A 26507-nucleotide genomic window follows, 5' to 3' on the forward strand; every position below is an offset into this window, starting at 1 on the left:
CCAAAGGCTCACTTGTGGGGAGGATAAATATTGTGCAGTATTTGACTGTTTCTCTTGGATATGACCTTTTGTTTGAAATGTGAATATTATGCATATGAGCATCTACTGCAGTAGGTACACGTCACTGCCTAAAGTACAGAAAAGAGGCAAGATTATTCCCCGTAGTTATTTCCCCAAAGAACCCTGTGAGAAAATCATATTTCTTGGTGTGTGTTGAGGGAAGTGGACGTTGTGGTGCAGAAAGTGTGTGTAAATTGAACTTTCTTAAAAGCAAAATCATTTTTTAACATTTACATAAAATAATTACACAATAGTCAAAAATAACAATACTATGAAGGCATTATAGTTTTTTATCCAGACAAAAAGTTTTTATACTGACCACTGCTCTAAGATTTAGTATTGGTTGTTGAAAATGACTGACTCATAGCTGCTCATGCATGACTCATAGCTGCTCATAAATGACTGACTCATAGCTGCTCATGCATGACTCATAGCTGCTCATAAATGACTGACTCATAGCTGCTCATGCATGACTGACTCATAGCTGCTCATAAATGACTCATAGCTGCTCATGCATGACTGACTCATAGCTGCTCATGCATGACTGACTCATAGGTGCTCATGCATGACTGACTCATAGCTGCTCATAAATGACTGACTCATAGGTGCTCATGCATGACTGACTCATAGCTGGTCACACATGGCTGACTCATAGCTGCTGATACAAGACTGACTCATAGCTGCTCATACATGCATCACACTGATCCTACTGCTGATTCAGTGTTTCAGTTTCATAAATGCCAGAGTCGGAGTTATTGTCCACATAGCCCCTATTTTCTACAAGCTACAGTAGCTAACCGTGTGGTGGGCTGTCTATCAAAAGTGACTATCCCAATGATACATGTGAAATAGTAAGAATACAGATTTCTTATGACATAATGAACACTTTCAAAAGTAAAGACAGAATACATATGGTCCTTAAGTCCAACTGCATATATGTAATAAAGCAACAGTGCTTTATAGGGAAGGGGGAGGAGGCTCATCTCAAATACCACCAGCATGTAGGACCAACCAATGTGATGAATGGAAGCCATTTTGCACTATAATGCTCACTGCTCATTACTTAAAGTAAGGTGGTAGAGGGTTATTGTCTGAAAATATGATTTTGTTTACCAAAATAATCTCTCAACAAACAAACCAACATTTTTTTTGAAATACTGAATATACAGGTGTATACTGATGTTCTCCTTCTAAATAAGAGTGTGTGCCAAGAGATTGTGATGAACTGTAGCGTAATATTTGCTACTGGAAATAATCAACTAATTTTCAAATGCAAATTGTATTTTAAAATAGTGCAAGTGCAAGCATAATTTATTAAAAGTACATACATTACTAAGATAGAAGTTCATTACAAGTGTCTATTTTAACATGCTTTTGTTCTGAATCGCAAAGGATCAAAAGCTACAATTTACCTCTGAAACCAAAAATTGTCGTCAACGGACAAGAAATTATGAATAGGGTAACATTAAAGGCATAATAAGAAAGGATTCAGAATGCTGCATAAATAATCTTAATACTACTATACACCTCTATGGTTTTTTTCTGCTGTTGACTGTTACTGTGATACACTATCATTAAAGCATTAAAAGTCCATTATCAGCCGATACCCTTTTTTCCTGAGAGCTTTCAGGCTTATTAAAACTAATGCATCTCATGCTTTGCAATTTGAAATGGATCAACACTTGTATGCACAAAAAAATGGAAGCCGGTTTAGCAATTTGAATGCTATTACAGTACTCTCCCTATATTAAAAATACAGATATAGTCGCAGTGACGTTATCTCAGAAAAACTGGGTAGGTGAAAAGTGATGCTTCATATTCTAAAGAGAGTTTTCACCTGAAAGAGTACACACACCTCGACATTTCCCAGGGACAAAAGTCAAACACTACAAAACACTTCTGGTAATAGTTCATCTACTTCAACATTTATTATTTACAAGACTTAGCGTACACAAAGGACTGTATATTTTACTGATATCGAATTTTGAATTGGATAAAATAAATGCAAAAGGTCAGTAGTATAAATGTGCCTGTACCAACTTTGTGCTGAAACAAGCTACTTACTGTATGAGCATGCAAGTAAATTCAAATGCAACACAGTTCGATTACCATTATCTGCCTACTGCCATACACTGAGGGTGAATTTCACACATCTTCAGCAACAGTTCATATCCTGCACTATTTATACATTAATGCACCTCTTGTATTCAACAGTAACCCTTTGATACCGTTAGGACAGAAAGCTGGAAACCTGCTAGGATCTTTTTAACCATAAAAGTAATCAGAGGTCACTGGACACTATTAAGAGGTAAACCTATGAAACGCCAAGTATACGATGCATGGACTCTTGAAGAATCACAAACGAGCTTAAGGTCCATGCTCTAGATAATTGTTTGGTATGTGATAAAGAACATATATTTCTACCCTCTGTGAGGGTATTGCATTTGGTTCTACTTGCCTTTAAGACTGTTTGCATCAAAGGGGCACAATCTTAAAAAAAAGAGGGGGGGGGGCAAGAGTTCAGTTCTTCCTTGAGAAGACTTCCTTAGCAACAAGCATCCAGAGAAGACTTACACAGCACACGCAGCGAATGCTAAAGTGAACGTTAAAGAGACCGTGCCGTTGACTCTAGCTTTTCGCAGCTTTCTGTGACTGGTTCCCAGGTCCTTTACGGAAAATTCAGTGATCAGGGACATTCGATGCGCAGGTAGACTTATTATATCATTTTGACCCCCAGATGACGTTTGATCCAAACCCCTCCTCCAAAAAAAAAAACAAAAAAAAAAAAAGACAGGTAGGTTCTGATAATGTCTCCATGTGTGGAAGGACTGCTTTCTCAGATGACCTGTGTCCTGGGACTGAATTATCTTTAAAGACCTCAGTGTCAAAGTGACCCAAAAACATGTTGTCGCGCACTGCTAAACTATTAGCCACATTGCGCTGGCTTTTAAGACCAGGATGTACACAGGAATACAGCAGGTTACAGAATCTATTTATGTGCAAAGCTCCTGATGCCCGTGTAATTGAAGAGAGGACCGGAGTCGCCGGCTCAGAGCTGCCCCTCGTCTGAAATCAAACCGGGTTCCCCCGACGTGAGAAAGAGGTCCCTGGAAAACACGGGGGGCCGGTAGCTTCAGGAGGCCATCTCAAGGGCGGGGTCCTGGGCCTTAATGTGGACGCTGGGCAAACAGAACCAAGCCAAGGGGAGCTCGCGGCCCGAGTTGTCGTCTTGGAACTTGATGTTCAGGTAGAAGTCTCCGGTGTAGAGGAAAAGGAGAGCGCCGACACAGATGGAGTTTTCTGTGGGCTTGACCTGAAAACAAAGGACAAAGTCAACGTACGTAAGCAGGAAGGGTTCGGGGGGAAACAGGACCAATATTTCACTGTCCTTCCCTCCCTACTTAATAAAAGAGTCTTTTTAGATCTTCTCTGCTGAAAGATCTAGAAAAGATGCCTGATATTGCTTCCTTGACAAACTGCAAAACTGACTTCAAAGGTATTGACAATAATAGCATTAAGGAAAATGAGTATAGGAGGCCATATTCAGATATAATTTCCTAGATGAAAGGCTTTAAGTACTGCATTATCACTTAAATGGGATGTTAAAAAAAGGAACGAAACAAACATGTAGATAGAGCCCTGAAGATTTTTCTTTAATAAAAAGATGCGAGAGATTGCAGCCTTCTCACCGTCTCAATATAGAAGGTGTTGGAACCGATGAAGGTGACGGCGTCTTGCAGGTCGTAGTTGTGGACCCCGTTCTGGTAGTCCTGGAAGGGGATTATGGTCAGAGCAAAAGGGCCCACCGCGTTCTTGCTGCGGTTTGTCAGCTTGACCTCTAGGGGCACCATATCGCCGACCTTGCAGTCCGCGATGATGTCGCAGTCACACGGCTTCCCATTCACCACCACGTCTGCGAGGACAGAAGAGGAGACAGAGTTCAGACACCTGGGGCATTTTCACTAAGGATGTGCGTGGGAGGCATTTGCTCTTCTCAAAATGCTGCTCCCCAGAGGAGAACCCACAGAGCGGTGCTTTTGTAAAAAAACAGTCTCAGTGTACGATGTTAAAAGACGTGGCATGCAGCGTAAAAGTCAGCAGCACAAAAGCAGAATGCTGCTAATGGCAGGATGAGAGCTACTCGGCTTCGGCTGTTGAGAAATCTTGTGACGGAAACAGTGACGGATCTGAGCAGCTGTTCAACTGGTGCTCACACACGCAATTTACACATTTACTCGCCCCGCCCCCCCCCGCCCCGTCTCATTTCCGCTCCTGAAAATGAAAGCACGCATCAAACCCCGCCGCGCCGTCTCTCGCGAGGGATCAATGATTCGTCCGCCGAAAACGCATTTTTATTGACATTAACGGCGAGGCCCGGGGGAGCCGGGGGAACCGAACGAATTCAGAGCGCGTCCCTATCAATCTCGCGCATGACTAATTCCCGTCAAGCGGGGACAAATGAGATTGCGGGGACGCGGGTCCTCCCGCCGCCCCGCCCACGCGCTCCCGCGGAGCCGCGCCCCGCTGACATTTCTGACCGCGTGGAATTAGCGGCAAATTCAATTTGGCTAATGCGCCGCGGACGCTGACGCGGCGCCCCTCTTCGTTTTCGAGGAGAGCGAACGCCGCCCAGCACCTGTTGCTCTGGTAAACCCCCCATTGGAAGGTTAGGGTTAGGGTTAGCGTTTCTGCGGCAACCGTACCGGATGTCCGGACTGCAGAGCTGAGGTGTCAAACTTGACGCAGTGCGCTTTGAGAGAACCGTGGCGGGATTATGGAGGCTTCGCTAGCCACCGCTAGCCATTTCATTTTGCATCGTTACCTCAGAAAGCGGCCACTCATTTAGAGCAGGTCTGCATGTTTTTCTCCTCACCTGCTGCCTGAGAAGACTGACCCTTCTGATCGCTGATCACCACTGCACTTAAACGATCGGATGATCATAATTTAAAAAGCCGAGGCACGATACCTCTCCTTTTTCAGCGCTAACACACCCAATAGCGCGAGGAAAGGGATCTCTTTCAAATGTGAACCCGACTAAAGTTTGCGTCTCAAGACGAAACGTTTTAATAAAAAAGGAACCAAATCATATTTGAGCGTTCTCCCCAGCCGCTAACAACCCAGAGGGGGGCATCTATTATGGTCTGCGAGGCTAAAAGAGAGGCGCAATAAAAGCATCACTTTCAATCTGCCGGCAGAAGGCGGGAAGGCCCACAGTTCCGCTGAGCGGAGGAGACCGAACTGGAGGACGGCTAGGGGCCGCGTTCGATTTCTGATTACCGCTCGGAGTGCACGGCGACCTGGCTTCCTGCCTTAGAGCGGAGACAGAGCCATTCATCCATGAGCATCCCGCGTGTGACGTTCTCTTCCTCCACCGCAGCCCCGTCCTCTCTGCCATCCCTTCTTCACGGCCAGGGAGGCGACGCGTGTGCATTTACACACTTACACACCGAGACACTCATCCAGAGCGACGTGCGCAAACGACACTTTTAAAATCATGCGATTTGTGCAGCTGGATAATTCAGTTTTTCAGCGCCCTTCACGAGGGTGCAGTGGCAGTGCCACACCTAGTACTCAAACCCGCAACCTCCGAATGACAGGTTCCACGGCGTAATCATGGCATGAATGGGTTCAGGCCTTTGGCTTTTCTCTCTTTTTCTCTTTCTGTCGGGAGGCTGTTCCCAGCAGTTGGGACACTTAGCTAATGCTGGCACATATTTACCCGTGAAACAGGCTTCTATTGACACCTCGGCCATTTTGTTTTGGCTGAAATGTCCTCGCCGCTGGACCTGCACTTCACAGCCAATCAAATCGCTCCTAATGCGACACCTCACTAAGTGGTTATATTTATTTTTCAAAGGCTGGCTGCTCGATGGGAAATTAAAGGTGCATCCATTCTAAACAGGAGGAAATATAAATTCCTCCACATGAAACATGATCTAAATTAACACAGCTATTGAGACAAGCTGGAGAGATGACAGAAAAGACCAAATGCCAAAGTCATAATCAGTTGGCAGAGGACTGAGAATGACTCCTCCACCCTCCTGAGTAGTGACTAAGAAATTAACTTTTTTTTTTTTTTTTTTACACATGACATCATATGCCAATTAAACAAAGACAAACTGTGGCTAACCAGTTTTGGCAGTGTAACCGCTCCAATATAATAACACAAATATTCTAAAATACTAATTCTGAAAATAAATGAGAAGGGCACTGCGAGAGGGGTTTTAAATTCACAGCCTAGCTCTTCAGCTCTACGCACTGCTGAGAAGGACCGATTTCACTGAGAAAACCGGACAGCAGAACACATTTTTAAAAAGGCTTCATATGACCGCACCATTTTAAAAATGAGCCCTGCAGCAATTTCACTGTGTCTAACAGCCTTCTTTGTTATTTGATCCAGGAGCCACGGACATCGGTGACCCTTTCACCAAGCCAGTAAATGTCCTAATTCAAGACCAAATGACACATTAGGCCGCACAGACAAAGCGCTGCGATTTGTCCATTATTTTACGAAAAGCGCCAAAAAAGGGGCTTCTGATTGGCCGCCGCATTCACAAAGCGCTTTGCCGTACGCCTCGTACTTCCTTAATGCGTTCTGACAGAGGGTTTCAGAAACCGCGACATGATAAATACATGTCGGTATTTTTCTCTGGCTAACCTGTGACTCCTGATGACAGAGCCATAATGGCCCCTCTCTCGCTGGTCTGAACGCTAATTTTAGAGCATTCAGAGGCCGGCGGATCGCACTGCCCTCCCGCTCGGAGCTCCATTAAGCAGGTGTGTGATTTACAGCGCTCTCCCTGGAGCTGGGTAAACACGGCCCAGAGGGAGCCTCACCATAGAAACCCAACGAGCTAGAATTAATGGGACGTATCAAAAAGATTTTTTTTCGATCACTCCCAGCTCTCAAAAGCAGAAGATGAAGGAAGAGGAGGAGGCAGAAAGGGAGAAAGGAACTGAAACGGATAGAGAAGAGAGGGAGAAGGACGTGTAACGAGGGAAGGTGGAGAATGCGGAAGAGGGAGACTGAGGCAGAGGGGCGCTGTAGTATCTTGGGATGTGACTGAGCTTTTGTTGCGCACTGCTTTTGATTGATTGCGCTTGTGGGCGCTGGTAGTACGTATCTTGCCAAAAAAGGAAACCAGAAGAATGCATACACCTTCAACCCTTTCATCTGCTCGCCAGAGTACGTTCAGCAACATTTTTACGGCGTCTGGTCCTCAACTTGAAGTCGTGCATAGTTTTTCTCAAAATATAGCAACGGAATGTTTTTCCTGGAATACATTTTAGTTGCAAAAAAGAAGTCAAATTTTGAAGAAATTCAAGTTGCTTGGTACTGACTGAACAGTAAAAAAAAAAAAAAATCAATATGCCCGTATATTGTAGATATAAAGAAATTATTTGGCACAGAAATATATTTACTGCAACAACGTTCCCCGATGATGGAGTGTGAAACCTAATGGGACGCGGCGCATGCCCTCACGCCACACCTCTGCACGGCTGCAGCTATGGCGCTCTCACAGAGACCGTTTAATCTGAGCGCTGCAGCTGCTCGAGCCCCAGCGCGGGAGCGTGGAGCCGCGGCATCACCACAGCAACCGACCCTCGCCTAGCATGTGCACTGGCATCGCGGCGCGCGTCACAATAAATACATTTTTTTAAAAAAATTGAGTAAGAATTGAGCACTCTGGAATCGGCAGCCTTTGCCAATGTCCTGACCCGCCATCGCTCCGGAGCCCATCACAGGAAAGACCTCTCGTTCTATCGCTAATCATAATGGGGACGCGCGGAGGCCAAATGGCATAATCTAAAAGCAGAAAATACCACAGGATCAGATCTCTGCCCTTAATGGCGGTCTGTGGAACAAGCAGACTTTTATCAGGACACCACAACGATCATTACGGCCTGTATGCTAGACACTTTGAGTAAATGCATCCTGCTCTGAACCAGCTCTCCATCCTGTTCTGGTGATGCGTCACCCACACTTTCAGGGATTAAGGAAATAATTCAAGCAACTTCTCTGGCCTGAATGATAGACTCAAGCATTGTGTGTGTGTGTGTGTGGCGTGCATGTCCGTGTCCGTGTGCGTGCGTGTGTGCATGCATGCGTGTTTGTGTTGGGGGTGAGAAGGGATTTGGTCTTGGGAATATAATCTACATAACTTTCATTTCTAAAGATGGCAGTATTTTTTAAGCACATCAGTGGTACATGAGAATATCTTACTGGGGTACAACAGCACAGGCATACCAAAGTGCTATGGGGGGGGTGGTGACAGAGGGGAATGTTCCAACGCTGTTCAAACATACACATTTCTTTCCTCTGAAAAACAGCTGAGCAGGAATAGAGTGAAATACACATTCCTTTCAAATATGTCTTACTGTAGCTCAAGTTGTAAATGAAAGCACTCAGAGGTTGCCTTGAACACTGTACAATACTGAGTAACAAATCCTCACAGAATGACTAGTAATACAACACAGGATAGGCTATGAGGCTATGGTAGAGTGTGTTCAACACAAAGACTGAAAAATGTAGGTAAAGGAACATCGCAGATACACTTACAGTGCACATCTTGGCCCACAAATACATCATTCAGCTATGACTTCAGTGAAGACAGCAGTGAGTCTCCCTTTGTTAGGAGTATACTGAGTCATGGTAGGTGCTGGGAATTTGGATTGTTTATGATCAGACTCTTCTCAGCAGTGCGACTGGATGACCTCACACGGGTTGAGGTGGTCAGGGTGTCTGAGTCTTAGGGTCAGCACCACCCTGCCGACCCCTACCCAACCCACAGGAGGAAGTCCTGACTTTGACGTGTTCTTCCTTTGAGGGGTCAGATAGCTTGCAGTTATGCCCGCAGAACCAAGACACAAAAATTTATTGGGGAACTGTGAGCTAAACTTATGATGACACTTTTTTTTAAAACTTAAAACTGTCTTCACTCCGCTACTAAACATATTCAAGATGGAATCCTTCCTTACTTTACATTATCAGAAATCCCTACTGAGATTTGCATTACGTAGTCAAGCTGTTCCACAAATACACAAACCAATCCATAAAAACATCGCTGCCATTTCAGCTGCACACAAATATTAAATGTAAATACTTTGAATTAAACAGAGCTGAACGGGTTATTGAACATCATAACGTTAGTTTTCAGTTCTGCCCAGTATTTTATTTCCGCCATAAAGTCTCCAGCCGTTCCGTTTTTAAAGCAGTGAAAACGATATCGCTGATTGCGAGACGTTGAATCTGCCCTGATCTTGAACCTATAAAAACACTTTAAACTTAAAAATAAAATAAAAAACACTCTACTGAGCATCTGTGCTTACAGAAAAGATTTCCAAATAATATCCTATATATTCTATTTTAAATGAGAAAACATGGGATATCACTGATATCCAATATCATAAAAAAACAAAGAACAAAAAAACAAACAAACCGCATTTTATAAGTGCATTTTCAGTTCGGAATTTACAAGATATCAGCTCATTAGAACGCACCCACCCAAGATGCTTTAATATAGTATCTTGGCAAATGCCCCACAACGACATATGCAAGAAAACCTGGCCAGATTTACTGGGATGCTAGAAATGGAAGCCAATAGTGTGAGGGGCTACTGGAGCCAAGGACCCTACAGTACTTATCCTACGTTTGTCAACCCTTCAGGAGGGAAGAAGAACAGAGCGTGGGCACGGGTCACAAGAAGGAAGCCCGCGTTCACCGCGTTCCTCCTCTTTCTTTCCTTTCACCAGCCCCCTGGCCAGGCGACGGGTAGCACTTTCTGCCAGGAGAGGCGAGGGGACTGTTCAGGAGGGAAAACAGGTGGCTTCAAGGAGCAAAAGAGGCAGAGGGACGAGGAAAAGCGGGCTCCCGGAAAAAAGCGGGAGCCAAGGCGGGCCCCGAGGGCTGGTGGGAAGGCGCAGATTGCCTGCTGGGCGGCGGAGCCAGGGAACACTTGTGGAATGGAAAGTGGGCCCCGGCGGTCCGAGCGCGCTCCCGAGCGCCAGGCGCCGCTGACGGGGAGCTTCGGCAGTCGCTGTAAGGGCTTGGAGCGCGCCGCCGCGCAGCTAAAAATACCCCGCGACATCTGATATCTCCAGCCCATCTGCTCCTTTTATAATTATCACCATAACAACCACCCCGGTTATTTCTGTCTTTCTTCTCCTCAACGACTCACTTTTGAGATTCTTTGTGCCGTTATAAAAAGAAGACAGAGATTAGACACAGCGCGGAGGTATTTACTAAATGAATGAAAGAGAAGAGAGGAAATAAAACAGTTGATCTCCTTGATGTGATATTGAGACATCATCAGATATAGTTCTGTGATCTGGTAAATAGTTACTCAACAGAATGTCGGCTTTAAATACAACATCATTCAGCTAAAACCAGGTGGCGAATTTTGGTTTTCCATACAGCAATCTCAATGCGCAAACACTTTGAAATAACATGAAAAAACTGAGAAGAGAACAATAGTCAAGTCACTACTGATGGCCACTGTCCAATGTCTCCAAATAATTAGGAGGTCCACAAAAATCCTTATTATAGTGGTTGTTGGTTCTAATATTTTATAGGCCATCAAGATGTGCGGCTTAATCCGGTGATGGCAGCATCTGGTTATGCTGCCAAGTGTAGCATCCCTGCCCTGGCTGATGAGTGGAAATCTCCACTTCTAGGCTCGGTGAAAAATGGGTGATATTTCAAGTCGAACTCTATAAATATGTACAGAATGCTGTCGAGCAAGAGAATTGATGGCTGCTAAGCGAAGAGGAGTGTAAACAGAATTGGACAGCAGTGTCAATAAAGGCTACTTGGCACGATCTAGGTCTTCATGGTCAGGTGACATACACTGTCTGCTGTGACCATCTTTTTCCTTATCTTTTTGAAAAGAATTTTGATTCTACAAATGCTCAAAGGTAACTCTAGTTCATCTACTGCAATGCTCTCCATACATTAGGGAGCGGGCATACCAGCACTTCTGCTGCCACTGCAACCACTCTTTCCCTAGCTATTTGCTCCCCTGACCTTTGAGCTCTCCCATGAAAATACAATTAGATATGAAAAAATGGGTTCAGGCACTTCTCCTGAACTTTGGGGAAATATTCCTGAAGCCATAGACGTATCTAATTTATGTTTTCAGGAGTGTCCCGCTACTTATGCCATGCTGAGCTGCTTTGATATACTCCACTGGTGTGCTTAAATAGGCTACTCAATGCCAGAAGTTGAGAATGTGACAGTGAACAGTAAATTTTTTACAGAGAAGCTGTAGACTGAGCAGCAATGAAGTCATAACCCTGCTGCAGATATTCTCCCAGAGAAACACTATGGTCAATTATATGTTGCTTTGGGGCCTCTGGGTACTGTTGGCATTGACAAAGAAATTCATAGGCCATATCACTGCAACCATATTTGTGGGCGACATCACAGAATAAGTATACCTGATATTAAACTCTAATTACAATTCAGTAATTACTTGGTTGATTAACTTCATTATGTTATTTCATATGTGCGCTAATTCAATAGAAAAACTACAGGCTTATCCTTCCAAAATGTGTATTTATGCTACGAATGCAATGCTATTATGTTGTTAGCCAAATGGTGTAGAAAATTCTTGAATAAAAAAAAACATACTGCCATATTCACTGCTTTTTTTCTTCTAGAATTTTCTACACCATTTGACTCACAACATAATTTGAAGGCATAGTTTGAAGGCCTGGATATTCTTGCAGGTTGTTAATTCTTCTCAGCAAACGCGTTCCTTTCCAGAGGACAATTACCGTAGAATGGCTCGCCTGATGCTATCCAGAGCAGCTTCCCCAGGTAAAGGGCAGGCGTACAGGCTGACACACTGGACACTCGTCTTTATTAACCCCCCAGCGTTGGTTTGCCCTGAACACCATTTATCCCAGCCCGAGCCGGTCTGTGCCCTGAACCGTATAGCCGGCTCTGCGAGCCTCCCAACCGACAGCCAACCGGCCCGTCGTCAGAACGAAGAACGTCACATGACTTTCTGCAAATAAGACTGACAGTCGGTTTTCCTATCTTCCACCAAACTAATACAAGAGAAAAGAACACTGTCTGCCTTTCCTTTGCTTCTGTTGCTGAGGAATTCAAGGTCATGGAAATAGACTGTGTGCAACCCCTCCCCTCCCACCCCCCCCTCCCCTCCCCTCCCCTACCCAAGTTTTGGACAGTTTTCGTATTCTTTGGCGTTTGAGTTTTGATTGGATCGCTGATGGTGATTGTGCCAAAGATGATTGCGGGGCTGCTGTCTCCTTCAGTCCCACAATCCTCCTTGCTGTGCCAAGAGAAACCCATCTCAATATGCTCTACAATGATCTCTCCCCCTCGCAGATCATCATCATTTTCAGTCTCTTGATCTGTCCCCGTCAATCCATCTCTTTCATGACAGATCTGGTGATTTGGTGGGTTTATTTATTACATTTTGGAAGACAGCTCAGGCGAACGATGTAAACAGCATAGTTTTGAATTCAACACTTTCAGCTGGTCTGTTAATTTAAACTAAATTTCCATATTATGGAAATCCTTTTTTTTGGAAAAAGGTAAACATTTCCACTGGAGTACAAAGATTGACATTTAATATGATGTGTAAAGAGTCGGTGAATATCACTTTATGTAAGGACTCTGGACAAAAATCCGCAACACCAAAAAAAACACAATATTAATTCTGTGCAACCACCTGCCCTCCGTTGTTGAATAAATTCAAATCTCCATAGAGCCAGAAAATGAAAAATATGAATTACAGTCTTAAGAATCGAGTCATGTATACATACTTAACAGAAATTCAACCAATAATCAAGAGTGTCTGTCAGCAGCTGCCTGTCTCAATGAGCCTTCTTTTTTTCCCACCATTTTGACTCAAACAAGTTCTGATATTCAATCTGTGCTTGCGATTATAAACACAGGGTCGCGGCTGCGAGGCAGCAATTTGGTGTTTGGTGAGTAGTAATTTCAGCAAGCCGTACCTTATCTTTCTGTTCAAACATCTCCCAAAACTGTGAGATATATACAAATCATAAATGTATTGGAAACATTTGTAGAGATGATTTTAAAAATAACTACATTTTTGTTTTGTTGGGGGAAAGGGGGTGGATAAATGTTTTTTTTTTCTCCATCACTGTGCTGAAGACATTTATGCGGAGGTAGTTTAATTAGGAAGTGATCGGTGAGGTGCAAACTGTTCTTTCAGGAAAACCGGGAGAGTGTGTCAGATACATCAACCTTCTACAAAATCCCCAAGCAGGGCTCTCCCAGCGGATTTACATGCTGGTCTCTAATTATGCTTGTTTTGATCGCTGTTGAGCAATGGCAATAACAGTCTGCCTCCAAACCGAATATTGAATTCTCCTTCTCAGAGTTCACCAATTGTTTCCAAAGCCTTTACCATTGGCCCTCTTTTCAGGAGCTGCCGTTCTGAGTGGGGGGGGTCGATGGAAATTGATGGCAGTGCTTAGTGGGAATTTATAGTTGGACATCTTTACTGTAGTCGGTGGAATCCAATTATCTTTCCAATTCAAAGCTAAACACAATCCAAACGGCCAATGCTGACTCAAGCTCCATGCATGCAAACTCTATCTTAACTCCATTTCCCGGTCTAAATTTACAGAATCTAATCAATTTCAGGATTGGATAGATTGACCCCCATCTTTTGTGGGCAAGGTGGAATATTACTGCTTTCCTCATGAAAGATGGATTGTTTGCTTCTGAATGAAATTGATTGAAAATGTGTAATATCCCCAGAGCTGCACAGTATAATTTGGTAAATATAAGCAGATAGGGATATTAGTGGAGTCAATGGTTTTCCTATGCAGCTATGCAGGGAAGGCATTACAGAGGTTTACATGTTTGCACTGTTTCCATGTTCTCAAAAGTGACATGGAGGAGGCTTGGTTGTTCGGTCTATGGATGCTAATTGGACTCATCTGCACTGTTAGCGTCCTAATTATTGGCTGCTTTTCCCATCAGCTCGCCAAACAATTAGCAAAATCCCCTTTCCAGGGATCATTATAGCGATGGGAGAGTCAGGCTTCACAAACCCCCCAAAAATGGGTGGGGCGATCTGTCGATGGCTCACAGGCGTAAACCAAGCTTAGCCTAACTGTAATGAGCACAGTGCGGGCCAAGTACCAAGACAAGAAACCAAGTTCCATCGATATATGAATATGTGAATGCAATTTGATTCTTTTAAGTCAGAGACTGGCAATACTTAGAAGTTCGAGCCATTTTTGTTTGTTTTAAGCTGGATACAGAAGGGGAGAACTGAACATCAAAAAATCCACACTGTCCCACGAGTAGAACAGGGGGAGGACATGAAAGTGGATATAACCGACGTGAGGTGTGGGAGGGTTTGGGCGGGGAGGAGCAGGTGAGGCGGCCCCTCTCCTGCGCTCGCTCGATTTTACCGCTCACGTTTCCACCGCCGCGCCTCGGAGGGGAGCTCCCCGTCTTCATCAAAGGAGAGGAGGAGTACGGCAGGGACCAGCATGTGAGGGAGCGTGCATTGGTGTGCCATGAAAACAGATCACCTCGCTGGGCCTTACACGTAGGAGACGCACGCTGGCAGAACCTGTCTTTACGGCGTATCAGTCTCTACTGTACTGCAGCTCAGCCCACGGTTGGTGCGACGTGGGCTGTCACAGAAAGGATAGCTGTACTGTAACAAACGTCTATTTATAGAACCGATAAATCGTGCGTCTCTCGCTTGCACGCTCGCATGTGCGCACGCAAGCACACACGCATAATTGAACAGACGGGCACGAGAGCTATATCCACCGGTCAAAAGGGCAGGGATGTTTGTGCCACTGGGAATGTCTCCCGTCTCAGTGGTTGGGTAAGAGGGCAGGAGTGAATAGAAGCACCAGGTTTATTTCCGAAACGCTGAATCGGGCCCAGGTCTCGCTCAGCCTCTAGCTCTAGCCCTGTGTCATTCCTGTACGCTCTCCACCGAGCATGCTGGGACGGTGGCAAGTGGCACGCCCGTACCGCGCCGAGCGACAGCGGACCGACACAGATCAGGCGTTTTGGCGGTACTCCCCCATAACCAATCAGCGGTCGGTCTGTTGAGCTCTGTCGCGCACTCGGCGTGGAACCCAACGCAGAGTTCCCATAAAGAACCCTCGCTCCAATAAACGGGTCATAAGGGAACTGCACTCTCCTGACTGAGTTTTACAGAATGAGGAGCTCGCCGCTGTCTAAGCTGGTGAAACAGTATTCAGGCATTTTTATCCTGAATGTGGCACACCCTGCACTTCCATTCACCTGCACCGTCTCACTCAGACTAAAAATAAAACCGGGAGTCACACTGCCTCTGTTGCACAGACAGCCATATTTCATTTTCTTAGCCGGCTCCGGCGCTCGTGCCGAACCCTGGTTTTCAGTCCCGTCGCGCACCCGTTTCTCTTCCCCGCAGCCGAGCCCAGCTCTCCCCTCCGCGCGGCCGGCTCGGTCGAGATTCCGCGGCGAGATCGCTGACTCACTCTGGAATCCCACGGACGGCGCCGCGCCCGTTCCTCCGTGAGCGCCGCCGGCGGGGCTTTCTCGCGCTCCTCCTCCTCCGCCCTTCCCATCATCCCCCCTGCCAATCTCTCTCACCGCGGGTTTCCTACAGCTTAATGCTGTTCACGTTCAGTGTCTGCCAAGTCAATTAACCATTGCTGGTAAACTCTGGGGAATGGGAGCCCTGTTTTGTGCCTCACGGGTCAAAGTTTATATTACAGTTGATTGTTTATGAGCTATTATTTAGTGACAGAACAGCATAGCGTGCAGTAATGACATAGGGGCGACACAGCTCAGGAGGTAAGAGCGACAGGAAGGTAAGAGCGACATTTTGGGGCGACATAGCTCAGGAGGTAAGAGCGGTTGTCTGACAGTCGGAGGGTTGTCGGTTCGATAACCGCCCTGGGAGTGTCGAAGTGTCCCTGAGCAAGACACCTAACCCATAACTGCTCTGGTGAATGAGAGGCAATTGTAAAGCGCTTTGGATAAAAGCGCTATATAAATGCAGTCCATTTACCATTTACCAGTAAAGAGTTTTGGGTCCGCGGACTGGAAAAGGAGATGTGAGTGCGGTTAAATCACCACTGGAGCAGAAGGCTCGAACGAGCCCGGCTTGACTGGCGCAGCGTTTCGTTGTGAAAGTGCGGGGTCATCGGTCGACAGCGCGTGCCGTAGCATAGTAATTATGCACGCCACAAGCTGTGCACAATGTAAACACTGAACATCACCCTCCCACTCTGCCGAAAAGCAGTAGCGGCACTCCTACACACTCCAGTTCACAGAGGGCCGGCTCGACATGAAAAGACAAAATAGCTCGAGGGGCTTTGCTGTGCGAATGTGAACAGCTACTGCATATGTGAACGCTGCGTTTTTACATGTGCTCAGTAGCATCAGGCTCATGCATGCATGTATGAAGTAGCACATGGCCAGTGTGGCTATTCTAGGACCCGCACAGGTATGCTGTTCAATTCAACCGCATTTGTCACTGACACTGTCACAATGATGCTTCGCAGAAAAAACTGGACGTTTTAGCCAGGACCAAGTCCAAGTCCTCAAAAATCCAGCAAGGTGAGGTTAAAAAAACTCCTCAGAGGGATGAAATCCAGATACAGAGGTGAGCCTGATATGCCCTGTCAATAACTGCCGTTACTGTATTTCAATAAGACGCATTTCAAATTAACTCGTGTCAATTCTGCTATGGAACAGATTTTGCCTTATGACGCTAGCTAACAGTGTATTAGACATTTGACTAGTTGCAACAGTTTAGAGGCCCAGCTCAATCCATCCCAGTCAACACTTGGAGGACAAATTCCCAACAGTTCCTTTTCAAATCCTATAACAGTCTCCTACCAGCCCCCAAAAAATGCGTTTACCCGGGGAGCTCTTTGGGGGAATGTGCTGGGAGGCTGTCCCTATACTATACAGAGGTGATTTTTCATTCCAGCGCCTGTTGCATTTGGAAACGACTTCACGCGGCGGCGAATCCAACAGGTGAAGAAAAGAAAAAAAAACGGCCATTCGTCATTTTCCCGCCGCTGACACGAGCGACGGGGGGAGATCCATCTTCATTGGCGCTCGACGGGCGCGGTCGTCGCTCTTGTCCCGGGCGCGGCCGAGGCGGCGCGCGGGAAACGACGGCTTTATGAGGCCTTAATGCACTCCCCTCCCGGTTACTCATCCCCCCCCCCGCGCGAGCCGCCACGCATCCGTCATTCTGTTTGTTTTTGATATCAGCAAAAAAAAAAAAAGAAAAAAATGAAAGAAAAACAAAATGCTAATCCAGAGCGTGAGTCATTTGATCGCCTCGAATGGAAGTGCTATATGCCGCATATGCCCAGACCCGTACGTGATATTCAGTCATAAATATTCAGGAGTGCGCAGCGTAGACTTTTTTATTTCACTCCAAGGAAAATGTTATTCCTGAAAATAGGAATCACACCTGTCAAGTGTGACAGTTCGTAATGAATGTAAAAAAGAATCACTAGACCTAAAAGGTGCTACTAACTCAGTGACACAGCTTCAATTTTGACTGTCTCTCACCCCTAACGGGTACTGTTTTTTTAATACAAAATTTGTATGCAGTGCCCTGCTGAGGGTATTATTTATTTATCTAAGACTGGGCACAGACTCAAGACAACCGAGGACTTCCAGTGTAGCCCATCCATTGTGGCTGGAGTTTTGACGGAAGCATCTGGTATTGCTCTAGTCCTGGCATGCTGAGAGAGCTCTGTGTGACATTTGTAGTCCAACTATTACAGTCCTACTACAAATGTCGTACAGTGGGAGTAAAAGCTTTATAATAATATTCAGAAGCCTGTCGTATTCTTTTTTTAAATATTTTTTTAAAATTTGGCATCGCCAATCGCACCCAAATTTGGAATGTCCACTTCATGAATCATGTACAAGCGTGCACATATACAGTTATGCTGCCAGCTCGGGAGACATTTTGGGGTTCGCCTCAGAAACACGTTGTTAGACAGCTGCTTCTTGTCACACCGCAGCCACAAGCTGCGCATGTGCGGAGTGGGGGCAGAGGAGACCCAATCATACGTATGTGCAGAGATAAAGTCACGGGTGTCCCTGGCCAACAGGAGCTGTAGTAACAATGAACACTGCTATCCCCCCCCAACTGAATCCCTCCCCTGTATCCTTTAGATGATGCAGGGGAGGGATGCGGGCCACAGTCGGCATGGGCACACTCATCCACCGCTAGTGGCGCTTTTACTGAGTGAGCAACCCAGCAGCCTGTCATATTCTTTAGCCTTAGCTAATATGACACTTTTAAAAACTTTGCTTCACTGTTGTCACGTAAAGGTGAAATAATGGCAGCTTTCAGTCGACTGACAGGCATGGCCTGGGTAAAAGTTCAAATGGGAGCACCTGTGGTGACCGTGAGAAACTGAAATTGAGTTAATTACAGGATCTTTGGCCACCCAGGGAGAATTTCAATCCACTGATCCACACCAACAGAAAGTACGCTAAGAGGTCTTAAATGCAGGTTGTCACGGTGAAGGTCCAGCCCTACCATATAAATGTCAGGAATAATGGGAAAATGGAGGAGTGACAAAAGTGTTAAACAGAAGATGGACACAACAGGAGTTGGGAGGGCCAGGGATCAGAGGATGGATCTGCGTTTTATGTTGTGGAGAGTTAAAAAAAAGGCAAGCACAATCTCTCTCTCTTTCTCTTTCTCTCACTCTCAGAACCAATTATGACATTACCTGTGGAACAGGAATTTTCAAGGACAGAAAAGCTTCACAGGCCTTCTGATAAACTGAGTCATGTTCCAGATGTGATGCAGGTCTCCGCTCTCATTTGGCACCCAGCTACTGTCTGGCTTGGCCGTGGCTGGCGTGGGAGAGCAGAGCTGAAAGGTTAGCAAGAAGGTCGGTGTGGAGAAAAGCCTTCCATTTAACCTCTTAGCGCACAGCCCCTAGTGGTCGGCACGCAGACGTACCCAGATTACTGAACTCAGACATTCGGTGCTACTGCAACCAGAGTATGAGTTAAAAACAGAAACGCTTTGTTTGTTTAGTTTCATTAGTAGACGATACACGACAACTATGCCGAAAACGGCACCATTGTCGCTCTGGTCGTTCATTTAACACGCACCCCCTCCCTGCAGTCTCATCTGCAACTACACCCCCCACCCATGACATAATGGACAATATTATCTATCTCAGCATTCATAAAAATATTCTTTCACCACACAAAAATCGTACTCCGTCATAGCAACAAGATAAACCCGACAATAGCCCTAAGATATGCTAATACAGCAGTGAAAACGCCGCTCACTGAATAACGAAATCAACGAGACAAAGTTTTAAAAAATGATACCATGTCATTCTACAGTCAAAATCTAGGACTAAATATTGAATAAATATACAACCATAACATTGATTTTACGTGTAGAGATGTTCCTTTTGTGACAGAGTGGTCATATATTGTCTTGGACGATCCGTTTGTGAAATATACACGCATTTGTGACACCTGGGTACCTTCAAAAATAGCTGTGCGTAATACCACACGTGTTGTTTACGGCGTTGTCGCCCTTTTTAGTACAGACTGGCTTGACTGACAGTTCATTTATTCAGTAGGTGAGAGTATAAGCTTTCTAACAACGTATAACATGTCTAATTTTGCTTTTGGAATAGCGCTTTATAGGTCAGCGTAACTGAAAATTTTCTTATCATTGCATTCACTTACGCATTCACTCTGGTAGCAGTCAAAGACGCTGCACCTAGCTGTAAAACTTTTGTGAACAGTTGATGACGAAGAGTGTTGGAGAACATTTTTGCTAACAAACGTGCAGTGATGACGAGTTGGAACATTGGTTTTAAATGGTTCACCCTATCCCTATACAAGAAAACATAGGAGAGTACAGAGTATATAAATACATACAAGAGTTAATTATTACACATTTAGGTACTGTACAGCATTGTGTGACAATATTTTTGCATTATTTTTAAATCTGACATCAGATTTAAAAATCTGAAGGTTAAACCTTATGAAGGTTTAAGTTTCACCTTAAACCTTCATAAGGGGCTCATTTATATGCTTTACAGTGGACAAAAAGCATTATATTCCTATTTGGAGAGATTTTGAGTATGTTTCTGGACCCCTAGCTATTTTAGACCACTGTACTGACGGAAAGCTTGTAATTCCCACTTGAAAATTATGCAACAGTTTCTTGAGTAAAAACAGTTGACTTGTATTGAAATACATGAATATGTTGTGATTTACAGCAATGCATAATTTAGATATTTTGGGTAGATTTGGAGATGCTGGGTACACCGCTTAGTTTTTGCTTTATAGATCTTTAGTAGTTCTGCATATCCACCCTTAGATTTTATGAATTTGTGGTCAAGAAGTTTTTGATCCCGGACATGTATACTTTAACCTGCTGTATATATGCAATTTCTCAGTATTTCATTGCGAACTAAAAAATAGCACATTCATTTTCAATTTTTTGCCTAAACAAGTGCATTTGTGGCACTTTATTTCTTCCAAAATTATGAATATAAAGTAATCTAAGCTATATTAAATGTACAAATGTCTCTTCATTTAAGCTCAATCTCGTGTGTTCACATCTGGAGTTATAAAGCTTTAAATAGGATACCCCCTAAATGGGCAAGGATTGGCCAGATTTGGCATGTGCGCTAAGGGGTTAAGTGAGGGGAGGGGTCACTCGTCTCAAACTACAGCCTCATTATGGATTTCCCACCACAGTTAAGATGCGCCAGTGGGACCAGGCCCATCGAAAGCATGTTTGGTTGAGAGGACAGCTTCTGCATGCTGAGTCAGAGGGCTCTGCCGGCTGACTCCCTTCTCAGAGAACAAAGGCCGCAGAAGATGAAACCACGAAGAAACTATACCATGAAGCAACTCTAGAATGGAGAACCTAAGTACCTATAAAATACAAGAAACAGGAGACGAAACGGCTATAAAATGAAGCAAATCCAGAATGAAGTGCCTATAGAATGAAGCAAATATATAATGAATCGCCTATAGAATGAAGAAGCTACATAATGATGTCATACACAATGACACTGGGCAAAGGAAAGTGAATGGAAAGGCCGCCATTCCAACTAAAAGAAAGACTGTTCTTGGGTCTGAAAAAAAGAGTCTTATTTTAATGAAGTTCTAATGTTCATGTCTAATGTGAGTTTCTGAAGCAGTCTAGATCCTTGAAAATAGATGAGCTAAATTAAGCACGGTCTCCAAACAGGCCAAACTTTTAACACCTACGCAAAAAGGCAAAAATGCCTTCTTTTTATAATCACAATTAAATGCTCTGTAGTTGGAAACAGAAATCTATTAGAAAATAAGAAGCATTTGAGCGAATAAAAATCACCATATAAATGAAGCTTCAGATTTCCATTTACATACCTTGGGTGCAATTTAATAAACAACCACAACAAAGACTTGCTAAGAGTGTAATGAAAGACCCTCGTTTTGCATATTCTGAAGCAGAACAATGAGCGACTCGGTGCCTCCTCATAATGTTCAGGAACAAAAACATTAACAGAGCAACCAAAGCTGGGAACATGATGGAGGAGAGGTCCTTTTGACGGCACAAACAAAAACAAGCAAATGGACATTGATTTCCCTGGAGAGGCTCTCGTCCAGGGCCAGTTAATATAGATTCATGCCATCAATAATCATACATCATATTTTTCTTATTAAGAAGAGGCCAAACTTATGTGTTCTCACGTTATGGATCTGTATAAATACACTGCCGCGTCTTATAAAAAGACCCAGGAGGAGATGAAAGCCAACAGTCGATTCTCAGGGGCAGGGCTGAGAGAGGAGAGGAAAAAAAGAGAATGAAATCATTTGCTTTACCAAGCAAGCTTTCGCCAAGAGATCCTGCTGGAATCAATGCTAGCTCTGCCATTAGAACAGAACGCAGTGAAACGCAGAAGCCTTTTGGCTATTCAGGAGGAATCTCAAAAGGGACCCTTTACGAGAAGAAGCTTGTTACCTTAACTTGTGAAAACTGATTGGTATCGCTGTGCAGGTCTGACGGGTGGATGAAACTCAACAGCTTCATCGATGTCCACAGGAACTCATTACTATACATGCCACCCGATCAATTTACACACAGCAGAGCGGACTCCCAAGCTAACAAGAATTACGTACAAGAACAAAGTATGTGCGCATGTGAGTACACAGACTCTCGGGACCAAAGGCTTGAGGACACTATCAAAAACTGACTGCTGTCCTATTATAGTGAATAGAGACCTCCGTATACTATGCAGTATGTAATAATAGTCAAAGTGTGATGGACAACTTGTTTACATATACCACCACAACTGTTCAGATGCATATGTGTGTATGAACACAGAGGTTACAGAGAATGACAATCCTGTTATACATCATTTTACTCTACCATGGAATACTCTACTCATTATAGCAATGTACTGAGAATAACATTTGCCTGTATGGAATAACAGCACTAACAAAATTGTCACCGGCTGTGATGTCAACAACGGCAGTAAACAAAAGAGTGCGTACACGGGAGCCGTCTCAGCTCGGCGAGCGAGAGAGAGGGCATGAGAAACGCGCGTAGGAGCAGTCCACCCTCAGCGGCTGATCCTGGATCAGTATCAAAATCTCTGGCCACATGGTGTCAGGACTCGGGGGCGTGCGAGCTGATTCCAGATCTGTCGTCAAGGGCAGAAGGCCCCCGGAGCCGAGGCCGGAGCTTTAAATAGCGCGTGCGGCGGCGTGGCTCCCGGTCGATCCCCGGCCCCCTCCCGTGCTCCGGGCACACAGACGCACCCTGGATTACACGCGGGAAGGGAGGGTGGGGGATTCTGAGGGAGGGGACTCTGGGTCTAGTAACGGCATGATTTAGCACAGCCCCGCTGCGTCAGGGTTCTCGGAAGCCCGTTCCCTCCGAACTCCTGATGAGCGTCCGACAGCGATCGCGGCACTCATCCCCCGCTCAAGTGATGCAGCGCAGGCGCCGCTCGGTAACGGAGATTAAAAAAATGCCCCCGCCTTGTAATTGCCTTAAATACACTACCTCACAGAGGAACCGTCAGGGCTGTAACACATCCCAGTTCTGCACTGCTGAAACAGACGCCCATCACGCAGGGCACAGCGTATAAAAACAGCTGGGGACTGGCCCAGGTCCGATAAGACGTCTGCTGCTTTGATGTGCTTCCCCTCGGACGAAGGGAGGGGTCCGTGAAGGTCAGTACGAACAGAACGCACATGAAAACGCGCGCAAAAGAAAAACACCAGCCCTGCTGTCGCAGGGTGCTCGGCGGTAATCTCCCAGGAGACAACGAGCGTTTCTGTGTGAAGTTCCGGGCCGTCCACGCTAAGCCTGGCAGTCGGAGCTCCCCCCCCGCGCCTGGTTTGCGTCGCTCACGTTTGGGAAGGGCCGAACCTCGCTCCGGCGCTTCTGACGGACGGCTACAGCGCTAGCGTCACATGCAGCGTGGATGTGAGGCGCCACGCGGCTCTGAGGCTGAGCGACGCCTCCGAGTCGATCCGCCGCTGCTTAGCCCTGCTGCTCCTGTCGGGGCGCCGCATCAATCTACAACCTAAACGCCATTAGGAGTGCAATTATTTCATTGTTCCACTTCGGTCTGAATGCAGTTTGCTGCCACTTACCCCGGAATCATCGATGACAGGGAACTCTGCCATGTGGTGAATAAGTGCATCAGATGCTATCTGCTTCTGCATTAATTGTGAAATGCAATACTGTATCAATGTATTTCACTATATACTATATTAATGCATGAAACACAATATCCCGCTGTATTTATGTGTAGAAATAATAATAATAATAAATAAATAACTAAATAATGGGGCCCAGCACAAGCAAAATGCCTCCTTGAGAAGAAAAAGTGAGTTTTCTAAATATACAGCAAACATTTTCCAGTATTTATATCCAAAAGCGTTACATGTGTATGATATTTATCAACATAAATTCAAACGAGCACTTGGGCATTCGGGCATGTTTATTCAGGACGAAAGGGCAGCAAAAACATTTATAAAATGTCCATTACAAATAAAATATTTTTTGTGCCATATATTTGTGGACTTAATTGGCTGTGACATATATTTGCTTCTCGGCCGACCCCCCCAGGCCCATACCCAGACCACTAGTGAGCTAGCAATGGCTAAAGGCTCCAGAACTGGTCTTATAAACTTGCTGGCCCATCAATACTGAAAGGTCCAGACCTCCTTTTTTTTGCAAGACAAAAACCACCCTTAATCTTTGCCAAGTTAACCAGGTCGCTCGCTTGATGACCAGTTCAGCAGTAGTATACTGATATAAAGGCTGGTAGTGAACCACAGAGCACACAGCCTCTTCTTCGAGCCTAAATCAATGAGCCATTAACAAACAAATCCCTGCTAATCCATTATAGATAGCAAATAATTACAACTTTCTTCCTGCAGGTGATATCAGATACTGGATTGCTAAGAAAGCATATGATAATGTCCTCAATGGTCCTAGTCAGAGGTAAAAATGTGCATTACATAGTGTTAAAAGGACTGAACAAATTATCTAAAAAGTGGTCCAAGAGGCATTAACAAACATTTTGTCTTTTTGATCCGAAATCCTAGTGCTTTAGCATAAGCTAGTGCAGAGTCAGATAAGACAAAAACAATAGCCAATAATTCTTCGGAGATAAAATGCGTCACGCAAGGCTCAGTCCGCAGATCCCTTCACAAGTATTTTTTTCCGTTTCGCTCATTCAGTACCGGAAGGGAAATAATGATATGTAACGAATCAAAGAGAAGAGGAGAGACACTTACTTCCATTCACTGAGGGCTGGAAACGAGACGCACGTAACCCTGTAAGCTACACAGTGCTTTAACAGCAGGCCGCTGTTCCACACAGGCTAACACCTCTTGTTACAGCCCCGGAGCTCGTTAGCACGTTTACCTTACTCTCCCTGTATCGATTTCGAAAAGACACAAAGCGTCGCCAAATCCAATACAAAATTTCAATTAAAGCCAGTTGCTGTAAGGGACAGCTTGCTAACCATTATTATTTGAGACCGCTCGGGCAGTTAGACACACAAAGCAATTATCAGACTAGGGGCGGGAGAAAAAAAACAAAAACGAGAATTCTTTGAACGCTAGGGTTGCCAGCCCTGGCGCTGCGCTGTTGCGGTTGTCTCCGGTTTTAATCCCGACCGAGCCCTTATCTACATAATTGGATCAATTGTTGGGCTAAATTACAGCAGCCGACCAGGAGCCGCGCATTTCTCTGCTCAGAAAGACCCGGAAAATCTGCACGATGGCTCCACTGATGCCTGCTTAAATCTGCTTTTAACATTTAAACTGAAATGAATAAAGAGGTATTAACCAGTCTTCTGCTTTCCTACAATATGGGACTGACAAAGGAAATAATCTGCAGCCTGGGTCCATGTTTGTTGCTTTTTGCCCTCCGTGCCATAGTTTGAGGCAGAGGGAGGCTTGGTGGGAGAGAGATCGCTCATATGTGCAGAGCAGTGACATTTGTTAAGGACCAGATTGTGGTGCATGATGCTGCTCGGTGATAAACCCTTCCAGGCAGAAGATTAACCCTCTACATTCTGTGATGGACCCCAGTTCTCATTATGGCCTCAACTCATTTCACAAACCAAGGCTGCACCACAAAGCACATAATCTGTTTTCCATTATCATTTCTTTAGTCATCAAAGCTGCACGATGTCATGTTAAATGTCTCATTTTACTTTGTATCAGCACACATCATTTTACACTTATAGAACTCGGAAAATGACAGTTGCTGTCACATCAATTGACTGTTCAGACGGAGGCAAGATTATCACTGAGATAATGTCAAATTGAAGTCAAATTGAATGCAGATGATTCCAATATAGCCTATTAAGTACCAAACAAAACCTCATTCACAGTGCATAGATGAGAACCATGGTTGCTAATGATCAGGCAACTGAATGGCATTTACATAATGAAATTTTTGTCTTCTGAAACAGCAACCATGACCAAGTTGACACCACTTGTACTGCATACACTTTTTTTTTTTTTTTTACAAATAAGTGTATGCAGTATCTCTAGTGTTCTACTAGATAGTGTTTACTAATGGCTTCATTAGCTTACTGAATACTGACCACTTAAACAGCAGAGTGTAATAATAACCTGAATTCAAATGGGATCCGATATTCCTCTTTATTGCTTCAGATAAGACTGCCTTTCATCTCTAGCCAAAAGTACATTCACAAATCTGCCAGGTTGATCCTCCATTGTTGCTGAAACACAAACTCTTCAGAGAACACCGTTAAGATGTTTTTGCAAATTACACCTTGCAGCCATTTGTGTGACTGACAGCGATGACAGCCGCTGTGCGTTTACCGTGAATTAATCACAGACTGACTCAAGCCCTTCCCCATGGTAGAGTTCTCCATATGAAACAATGTCGTACTTAGGATGGGAGAGATCGGAG

At 44.8% G+C, this 26507-nt stretch overlaps 1 protein-coding gene across 1 annotated transcript in view; it reads right to left on the bottom strand.

Moving 5' to 3' along the window:
• Positions 1 to 1963: 1963 nt before the first annotated feature.
• trappc9 (trafficking protein particle complex subunit 9) overlaps positions 1964 to 26507 on the bottom strand; it is a 307504-nt gene continuing 282960 nt past the window's right edge. Inside the window, exons 25-26 of the mRNA XM_064345606.1 lie at positions 3750 to 3973; positions 1964 to 3373 (exon numbers count right to left, since the gene is read on the bottom strand). Of these exons, the coding sequence (XP_064201676.1) occupies positions 3194 to 3373; positions 3750 to 3973 (404 nt within the window). The 3' untranslated portion in view covers positions 1964 to 3193. The remainder of the gene's footprint in view (positions 3374 to 3749; positions 3974 to 26507) is intronic.

This window comes from Anguilla rostrata, chromosome 8 (genome assembly GCF_018555375.3).
Source record: "Anguilla rostrata isolate EN2019 chromosome 8, ASM1855537v3, whole genome shotgun sequence".
Classification (NCBI taxonomy): Eukaryota; Metazoa; Chordata; class Actinopteri; order Anguilliformes; family Anguillidae; genus Anguilla; species Anguilla rostrata.